Consider the following 10,686-nt stretch of genomic DNA (forward strand, 5'->3'; position numbering starts at 1 on the left):
CTATAATAAACTACAAGGAGTTGTGCATTTTTTAGTTCCAACGTGTTTCAGCTCTCTCTCTAATCACTGGGATCATACATAATGTTACCTGCATGGTTTTGATTTCCTTCCTATTATAGACATCCTCAGTTTTCTCTACCCCTTCCCGACTTCAACTTACAACATACTGCTTTTATGATATGTTTGATAAATGTCTGATAAATGTTTGATATGATATGATATCTTCACTGCTTCTTCCACCAGATATTCATTATATAACATAATTTATTAATGAAGATCCAATAAACAAATATGTCTGAATGAGGGTCATAGCCCAAAACATCGACTGTATATATTCATTTTCATAGATGCTGCCTGCCCTGTTGAGTTCCTTCAGCATTTTTTGTCTGTTGCTCTGGATTTCCAGCATCTGCAGAATATCTTGTGTTTAAAATAATATAGATGCTGGTAAGTGGAAGATTGGCAACATATTGCCTTGTGTAAGGAGATTGTGAGTTCATCCTACCCCATTTCTGTAGATCCAAGCAAGCACATTATTTCTGAAATGCAATAACTTAGTTCCATCAGTTCAAGGATGGATGTAAAAGTGTCAATGGAATTATTTAGAAGAATTGCAAGAGAACAGCAAATTTGAGTCATAAAGTTACTGCAATATTAATTAAAGAGTTCAGTATTGCAATAGGCTGTGGGGCATGCTTGGGAGATTTTCAAATGAAGCCATACGTGTGGAGCATGGAAAGAAAAAGGGGTGATCATTTTAGGGCGTTCTACAAGTCTCTGAGCAGTCAGTGGGAAATTGAGTAGATAAATCACAGAGATTTGTGAAATTAGGCTGAAAGTAATAATGGATTTCAACATCTCAACATTATGTGGATTCCCATAGCAGGAAGTATGTAGGCAAGGGGAAGCAGAACTTTTATACTGTGTTTTGGAGTGCTTTATATGAGCCAGTACATAGATAGTCCAAGAGAAGGGACAGTACTAGACCTAAAGTTTGAGAAAAGAGCTGGATAATTAGTGATAGGCTGCATTTGGATATTGTGTACAGTACTGGCCACTGTACACAGAGACTGCAGAGAAGACTCAATAGGGTATTGCCTGGTTTAAGTTGAGGGGAAGGAGTTTTAAATGGGAGAGTTTAAAACTGAGGGATATTAATTGAGGGATATCAACATCGGTTTGTTAACTGAGATCCTCTAACTAATTAGATGGAATTTTTTTGTTTTGTAAGAGGTAACCAAGTATATCAATGATACAATAATCCAAGGTTACTTTCTTTCACTATATGTTACAGAATTACTTAAAACATTCATGTAGAAGTGTTTGACAAGCCATTATTGTTATGGAATATTATCACTTTCTTAAGTTGGTTCATTAAAGCTCAGACAATTATATGTACTTTTCTTTGGGCAATTTGATTGTCATGAAGTGAGCTGGCAAAGTTGGCTTAAAAATGTTGAAAATTCTCAGCAAGCCATGTGAAGAGAGAGAAAATTACAGTGGCTTTTCAACTGAAATGAAAAAAAGTTAGAATTCAAATATATTTAAATTTCAGTGAGTGTGAAGGGTTGAAGAGAACAAAATAATGTCTTATTAGTCAAAGGATTTTGACCCACAGTGTGCTGAAGTTTGTTAATTGCAGTTAATCTGTCTGGAGGAAATGCGGATAGATGATTGAGGACAGAGGAGTTTTGAACTATAAGGTATAGAACTCTGTTGTTTCTGGAAATGTACAATGAAAGAGGATGCTGAGAATATTCATTGGGTGAGGCAGTTTCAGTACAAAACAAAAACATGTTAGGGTGGATGGAGAATGCCTGTGCATAGCTTTGTTTAATGTAGGGAAGCTGATGTACCACACAGTCCTTGACAGGTCTGGGTCAACATCCAGTGGCATGGTGTAAGATGACTGGGGACCTTTCACTGCTGCAGCCTTCCTCTACCTTCACTGCCATTATAATGTGTCATCACCTTCTGCCAGTTCCACCGTTGAGGATTTTGTTGGATTTCACTTTGTTTGGAACTTCCCCCTTGATTTTACTGCCATGGCCAACCCTACCAGGAGCTAAGCACCAGTTAGCATTGCTCTTGGGATCTCAGGATCTCACAAGCATCTCCACCATGACAAGGTAACAATCCTTGGAGAAGGCATCAGCTAATTAGTTGGAAATGAGATGCTGTTCCTTGAGCTTACATTAGGCTACATGGAACAGAGTAAGAGGGCATAGTGAGCCAGGTGAAAGTAGGCTGGAGAATTACATTGCCAGGTATCTAGAAACTAAAAAGTTAAACAGAGGAATCCTGCAAAGCAGCCACCCATTCTACATTTGGCTTTTCTAGTGTAAAAGATCTTACTTGTGAGCACTGAATGCATACATTAAATTGGAAGCAGTGCAAATATACTAATGATTGATGTGGAAGGAATATTTGGGAGTGGTAAGAATTTCAAAGTACCTTTATGTCACCATTTTCTACCCTGAGATTCATTTTGCATGCATTCACAACAGAACAAAGAAATACAGTAGAATCAATGAAAAACTACACACAAAGACTGACAAACAACTAATGTGTGCAAGAAGACAATCTGCAATTACAAAATACACAATAATGAAAAATTGTAAATGTTTATTACTGAGAACATGATGTGTAGGGTTCTTGAAAGTAAGTCCATAGTTCAAGTTTATTTGTAATTTGACCACCCATGAATACCTGTGAATGCAGCCAAATGAAACAGTGTTACTCCAGGGCCAAGATGCAAAATATAGTACAAACAGTTATACACAGAGAACAGGATGCTGCCTTTAGATCAGGGGATAAGGTGGTGTCCTCTCTTCTGGTGGTGGACAACCTATGTCTGCTTCAGCACCTCCCTCGAGTGGTTTGGGAGCGGCTAGTGTAAGTGGAGGGATGAGCCAGAGACTGATAGAGGGAGTGGTCCATTTGGAGCTATGAAACTCTAGGAGGATGTGTCGGGAGTTGGTCACAATTGGATTGGACCTGGAGACAAGGAAAACCCTATCTGTGTTCTGAGTGCAAGATCATAGGCAAGAGCAAAATGCAGGAAATGTAACTGATGCAGTTGAGAATACTGTTACCAGCTTTTACAAAGAGCTGCCTTCTTTGTAGATGCTCTTTTTTCAAAAAGTCCTACAACTTAAAATAGTGTGGCTTTGAATTTTTTTATTATTCACTAATTTATTGTATCTTTCCCCAATATTTTTGTTATCGTTTGTTAGATTACAAAAGTTTATTAAACCTCTGGTGAGCACTAAGTTTTGCAACATCGGATTTTTTTTCTTATCTTTTTGATGCATCCTTAAATTTTACTTTTCTTGAGCTTTACACTGTCATTAATTGGTCCCACCTCTCTGCATAATGTCAGATCTGAACTACCCTGTGCCCTGGTTTTAAGAAACCAATTCAAGTATACACTTTTGAACTGGTACTTCATAGATACCAAATCGAATGGTCTTACCTGTATGATAATTATAATGGACCATAATTATTGTAGTACTTTTCTAAAAGTTTTAGTTGCTACTTGATTCATATTCTGTCCTACTGTTAGGCAGCCGAAGTGCGACTACTATTAAGGATGCTAATGTGTTTCTTCTTTCCAACACACTGCTTCAATGTGTTGCCAGTATCATTCTTCGTCACTGGAGTGAGCGTATCCATTTTCCTTTCTTCCACAATATTCAGACATATTACCACCATTAACTTTACAACCATTTGTCAGCCGCAGCTATCAGATCGAACCATTTATTTCTGTTGAAGTTATTAAACTTATGTATCTTGTAAGAAATGCTGTGTGCCATCAAATATGGATCCTTAATTTTATTATTTTTCCTTACTCTTGACTCTACATGCTGGTGCCTTCCTGATGCCGTCGGATTGTGTTGTTACTTTCTTTTTATTTGCTAAATACCCCTTCACCTTAGCTTCTGCCTTCTGTTTCCTGCTTGGATTTTCTCCTTTCTTATTCTATCCTCAGGTTCTCTTTCCATCACCCCCCCCCCCCCCCCCCCCACCAAACTGGCTAATTGAAATCTTTGGCTTCCTTTGTGCTGTAAGGAAATACAATCAGTCTATGCTGGCTGTCAGAGGAATTCCACCGATCCAGTCACTGCAATCTGTTCTCTCATAATTTCTCCATGATATTCCTTCCACTTATGCTACTAAGGACAACTTATTGTTACTAAATAACCTAACAATCAGCAGATATTTGGAATGTGGGAGGAAACTGGTGCACCTGGGAGTAATCCATACTACCTGTGTAGTGTTTGCATGGAAGTCAGAATTGAACCTGAGGTGCTGGAGCTGAGATGGAGCAACTGAGATTTAATGAGATTTCACTGGTATTTAATGCTAGGATTCTACAACAGGTCAGCAGTTTTAAATATCTGTTGCCATACTGTTGCTTCAGATGTGGAGCATTTAGTTCTATAACTTTTCCTTACTCTGACTCCATATGTTTTCAGGCTCAAGAAGCATTTCTAGGCCTCATGTCAATTCTAAGCCCATGTTTAAATGTGAAGAATTTTTAATGCGAACAGAAGCAATTTACTTTTCCCATGTTACCTTGACTCTTTTTAAAGCATCTGTTCACAAATGGTTACTCTTAATTTCTCATTTGCACTATAGTGAAGTTGTGCATTGAGTAGGATTGACTAAAATTTTTATTTTATTTTTTTTAATTTTGACATTAGATTGCTTTCTCTTCTCTTGACCTGATCCTGCACTCACAAGCTTTGCTTTCAACGATGAACTTCATGGCAGCTGCGTTCCCATCAAAAAATATTGCAAAAGGTCGCGAAGCAAAGATGAGCACAGAAGCTCACACAAAGGAAACTTTGACAAAAGCAGGTAGGTTATTAACAAGGAAAAGCTAATTTTGTTTGTATGGAATTTTCAGTTTACCTTTTGCACTGGCCTTGAATTGTTTTGCCCTTTTACTGTGAACTATGAGGTCTTCCCTTTTGTGGGATTATGATATGTACAGTTTGGCAGTACAGTGATTCATAAGCAGAATTGCATTTGCAGTCAGTTCCCATTCAGTTACTTCTTGTGCCCAACTTTATGATGTGCCATTTCAATTATTTTTAGAATAAAATATTAGTAAAATGTACTTCATTGGTGACCTATGTTATATATTGAGGCAAAATTTGTATGGCTATTCCCTTTCTCATCAAACAAATGGATGCCAAACAAATGTGCATGTGGTGAAATTGGGATGGGAGCTGCACTCAAGCTGCACAGCTTGAGCTATCTGATGTTCCATTTAATGTATATTCAAGGAAGTGTCTTAAAAAATATTTCTTCAGTCTATCATTGCCCACTACTATGGTACCTACAGGCAAGGGATTGCTGGTGTTTTTCTGAGTTGTGAGAATGAGAAATGTGTCTTCCACTTCTGTACTAGGTAGAGTTCCTTTCACTACCAGCCATTCAACATCCAGTGATATTGTTGATGCCCACAATTCTGTGTGCTGAAAATGGCTGTGCCACAAACTTGACATTTTCATAGTTTGATGTTCTGCACAGTTTACAGTATGTCTGTAACTGCAATCTCAATTTTGTAAAACATTTAGAAACAAATTTTTATCTTTGTTATCAATGCAGCCATTCGGCCCAACAACTGCATGGCAGCTCTCTGCAGAGCAGCCTAGTCAGTCCTAAACCTGTTTCATCCTGGAAGCCTAGTAAGTTTATTTTTCAAATCATTGAGTGTTGTTGCATTAATGAACCTCCTGGGCAATGAGTTTCCAGGTGATCATCATTTGCATTAAGAAAACAGCTTCACCTATTTAACCTTGAGGCCACAATGCCTTATTCGAACCATTCTTTTATGTGTTCTCTTAAAACACTCAAGAACCTGCTGCACTTGCTAAACGGTGACCAGAGCTGAAAGCAAATCTGTAGTTGTGGCTAACCCAACTGTCAGTTACGTGCAGTATAAACAAAATTTGTAATTTGGATATCAGTATTTGATTTTCTTAGCTGTGTCTTTTCAGATTATTAACCAAAACAATATTTTTCTATCCAGTACCCGTAGATGCAGCATTTGATATATTTGACTTGAAATTTTCTGCTGAGCTGGGGGCATTGAACATATTTGTCTGTGATGACAAGTCCAGCATTGCTGACATCAAAATACAAGGTAAACAAAGCCAAGTTAAGCGTTTGATCCCAAGACAAAGCACTATATAAAAAATGATTTCATTGATGCTCCCCTCAAGCATTCTTTTGAAGAAATCTTTAAAGCAAGTATTTAAGTGCTCGATGCCTCACACATTTATAAGTTACTCCATTTTTGTCACTCAGAGGGGGAGACCTAGGGTTTTTGGAGATAGAAAATCCTGAGGACACCTGAAGAATTCTTGGTGAAGGTTGTTTGTTAGTTACTTCATCTCCTGCATTCTTTCTGCTCTGTAGATCACAATTGTTTTGCTAAATCTTGGCCTATGAATGTTTTCAACCTTGAGTTTTAGTGGAATTCCAGAGAAAATTGTCGGTTAACCAGTAAGGTTAATGGGAAGACTTTGTTCTAAGTGTTCTCTCAGGAATGGACTGCGTTAGATTTCCCTCTTCCCAGCTCCTGTCAGTTTTACATTTCTTAGAGGATCATGATATTTTCATAGATAGTGTTGGAAATTGCTGAGAAGAATCAGTTTGTCCCTGTTGCAGCTTGGATCAGAGTTTCAAGAAGGTTGAAGTAGAATAAAATCTCATTGCATTGATGAAAGGTGCTATGCCACAAATATGGCATGTATCAAATGCAAGTAGATGACTATTCTGGAGAAACTTATGTTTGCAAGAAAGCACAAGTACCAAATTGCACTGCACTGTCATGTTAACTCAGAGTTAGCTAAGTAATTGCTGGTTGTGGAGCCAGATTTGATTGCCAAAAGGTTTCTTTCTATTACATAATTCTATAGTTTGTCCCATAACAAATGATTGCCACAATTTGTTCTCAAAAAATGTTGCAGGTATGGATGCATCGGTAGCCATGCAGTCAGAACGGACAGAAGTTTTCGCCAGACTGAAAGATGTTATTTTAACAGATGTTGGCCCAAGGACTCTTCATAAAAAGGTGAGATGTAATGATGTAGTTCCAGAATGCTGGCTAAAGGGGACTGAGTTAGTGGTTATATTGCATACAGTTTAAATACATCTTTTTCTTTGATTATTTGCAGAAAGTTGCTCAGTTATTTTGCTTGCCAGCCAAAGTTTTCATGCAGGCCATCTATAACCAATTAGTAGCATCACGATGAATGAAAATCAAACTCAGTTTTAGTATCACTGGCATATGTTGTGAAATCTGTTGTTTTGCAGCAGCAGTACAATGCAATACATAATAAAAGCTATTAATGACACCGAGAAGCATATATAAAAAATAATTAAATTAAGCAAGTAGTGCAAAAAGAGGGGAAAATACTAAAGTGATGTTCATGGGTTCATTGTCCATTCAGAAATCTGATGACAGATGGGAAGAAGTTGTTCCTGAAATGTTGAACTTGTGGCTTCAGACTCCTGTACCACCTCCTTGATGGTAGCAATGAGAAGAGGACATTACCTAGGTGATAGTGGTCCTTAATGATTAATGCCACCTTTTTTAAGATATCGCTTTTTGAAGTGTTCCTGGATACTGGGGAATCTAGTACCCATGATAGAACTGGCCGAGCTTACAACCTTTTGCAACTTTTTCCAATCTTGAGTAGTGAGCCCTCCTTAACAGCTGGTGATGCAAGCAGTTAGAATACTCTCCATGATACATCTGTAGAAATTTGCAAGTGTCTTTGGTGATATACCAATTCTGTTCAAACTGCTAATGAAATATAGTCACTGGTGTGCTTTCTTTGTAATTGCATCAATATGATGAACTCCGGATAGATCTTCAGAGATGCTGACACCTAGGATCTTGATACTGTTCACCCTTTCCACTGCTGATCCCTTGATGAAGACCGGTGTGCGTTCCATTGACTTCCCCTTCCTAAAGACCACAGTCACTTCCTTGGTCTTACTGACGTTGAGTGCAAGATACCATGCCACCCGCTGATTTAACTTATGCCTGCTGGTCATCATCTGAAATTCTGCAAACAATAATTGCGTTGTTGGCAGATTTATTGATGGTATTGAGCTCTGCCCAGCCACACAGACATGGGTGTAGAGAAGGTAGAGTAGTGAGTTAAAATATGTATCTTTGAGATGCGCCATTATTGATTAACAGTGAGAAGGAGATTATTATTTCCGATCTGCACAGACTGTGGTCTCTTGAACAGGAAGTGAAGGATGCAGTTACAAAGGGAGGTACAGAGACCCAGGGTTTGGAGCTTGTTGATTTTTAGAACTGAGTGGATGATTGTGTTGAACGTTGAGCTGTTATTAATAAACAGCAACCTGACGTAGGTAGTCCTGACGAAGGGTCTTGGCCCGAAACGTCGACAGTGCTTCTCCCTATAGATGCTGCCTGGCCTGCTGTGTTCCACCAGCATTTTGTGTGTTGCCTGATGTAGTTACTACTATTGTCCAAGAGATCCGAGGCTAAGCGAGGGCCAGTGAGATTGCAACCATTGTTGACTTACTGTGGCGAAAGGCAATTTGCAGTGTGTCTAGGTGCTTGCTTGAGTAGGAGTTGATTCTAGCCTTGGCCAACTCTCAAAGAACTTCATCACGCAATAGATGTGAGTGCCTTTGGACGATATTATTGAGGCAGCTCACCTGGCTCTTCTTGGGCACTAGTAGGATTGCTGCCCTTTTGAAGCAGGTGGGAACCTCTGACTGCAGCACTGAGAGAGTGAAAATGTCACGTGAGCCACTTATCTTGGAAGGTTATGAGCCAAACTGTTGCGTCATTCGTGTTCTGCAGCTTCCATACTACAATTCTGAATCCACTACTTTATGGCCTGCTGAGGTGCATATGTCGCACTGGGGCCTGGAGTCTAATGTGAAGAAATGGCATAAATTCAGTCCCCATTCCTTCAGTAGGGAATACTGGCTGGGTGGTTAGGAGGTAAGAAGAAATCTTTCTTTTCCGTGGTATGTTTTGATAGGTTTCAACTAATTTAAATATATTTCTGTTTGAAGTATTAAATTTTCTGTAAGTTGTTTGAATTGCCTTTGAATTACAGTTCCTGCTTTGATGGGGAATGGAGTGGTTTACATCCTATCCAAGGTTGACAGTACTGGGATGTTAGATTGAGGCTGTTTGAGAGCTCTTAGATCTTTTGGCCTCTGAGATTTCAAAGTTCAAAATAAATTTATTATTGAAGTGCGTATATTTGTACGTATACTACCCTGAGATTCATTTTCTTGCAGGCATTCACATTAGAACAAAGAAATACAATAGAATCAGTAAACAGCTACACACAAAGACTGACAAACAACCAATGTGTAAAAGAAGACAACCTGTGCAAATACAATAAAAATAATATTGAGAACATGAGTTGTAGAGTCCTTGAAAGTGAGTCTGTAGGTTGTGGAGTCAGTTTAGACTTGAGGTGAGTGAAGTTATCCACTCTGGTTCAGGAGCATGATGGTTGAAGGGTAATAACTAGTTTTGAAACCTGGTGGTGTTGGGACCGAAGACTACTATCCCTCCTTTCCAATGGCAGCAGCAAGCAGACAGCATTGCTGGATGGTGGGATTCTTTGATGATGGATGATGCTTTCTTGTGGTAGCACTCCTTGTAGATGTTCTTAGTGGTGGGGAGGGCTTTTCCTGTGATGGACTGGGCTGTATCCACCTCTTTTTTTATATAGGCTTTTCTGTTCTTGGGCATGGGTGTTTCTATTCTAGGCTGTGATGCAACCAGTCAGGATAGTATCCACTGCATCTATATAAATAAAGTTTTAGATGACAAATTTGCCAAAACTTCTAAGAAAGTAGAGGCACTGTTGTGCCTTGTTTGTAACAGTACTTACATGCTGTTCCCAGGTTGGATCCTCTGATATGATAACGCTAAGAAATTTAAAGTTACAGACTCACTCCACCACCAATTCCCTAATGAGGGCTGGCTCATGGATCTCCAGTTTCTTTCTCTTGTTGCCAATGATCAGCACTTTGTTTTTGCTGACATTGAAAGAGAAGTTATCATTGTGGCACCATTCAAACACATTTTCAATGCATGTTTATTATATGTGTAATTAGTTCACTAAACATTGCCAGATGCTGTCCCCGTGTGTCTTCTACATCAGGCCCAGGTAATTGTTGGATGTTGGTTGGCATTGCTGGATGGTGACCTAGATTCAGCCCAAACTGATCCAGCAGATTGTCTTTTTGCATAGCTGTGCACTGTGGTAAAGATGAGCTTGTTAACTGTTGAAAAGGAAGCTGAGAGTTGATTACTTTGCGATGAGATAGTAGTTGCATGAATAAGCATAATAGATCTTCTTTGTCAATGGATATCTGTTCCTAAGTTGGCTTTTTATGATAATCTTGCAAATTCAAGATCACTTTTTCTGGTATCTGCCTTCTATATCTTTGCTATTATTTTTAATGTTCTTAGATTAATTAGATTTGAGCTGGTGTTCCTGAACAGTTAGTGCAGGACTCAGACAGGTGGTGAATAAAGCGTATGGCATGCTTGCCTTTATCAGATTGAGTATTGAGTGCAGAAGTTAGGATGTCATGTCACAGCTGTATGTGCTGTTGGAGTATTGTATGCATTTCAGGTCACCGTACTGTAGG

At 38.9% G+C, this 10,686-nt stretch overlaps 1 protein-coding gene across 3 annotated transcripts in view; it reads left to right on the forward strand.

Moving 5' to 3' along the window:
- Positions 1-10,686, forward strand: part of vps13c (vacuolar protein sorting 13 homolog C) — a 386,360-nt gene that overhangs the window by 175,586 nt on the left and 200,088 nt on the right. For all 3 annotated transcript variants that reach the window (XM_059945986.1, XM_059945984.1, XM_059945985.1), the window contains 3 exons: positions 4,707-4,863; positions 6,044-6,157; positions 6,987-7,090. In XM_059945986.1, coding sequence (XP_059801969.1) covers positions 4,707-4,863; positions 6,044-6,157; positions 6,987-7,090 — 375 coding nt within the window. The remainder of the gene's footprint in view (positions 1-4,706; positions 4,864-6,043; positions 6,158-6,986; positions 7,091-10,686) is intronic.

This window comes from Hypanus sabinus, chromosome 21 (genome assembly GCF_030144855.1).
Source record: "Hypanus sabinus isolate sHypSab1 chromosome 21, sHypSab1.hap1, whole genome shotgun sequence".
Classification (NCBI taxonomy): Eukaryota; Metazoa; Chordata; class Chondrichthyes; order Myliobatiformes; family Dasyatidae; genus Hypanus; species Hypanus sabinus.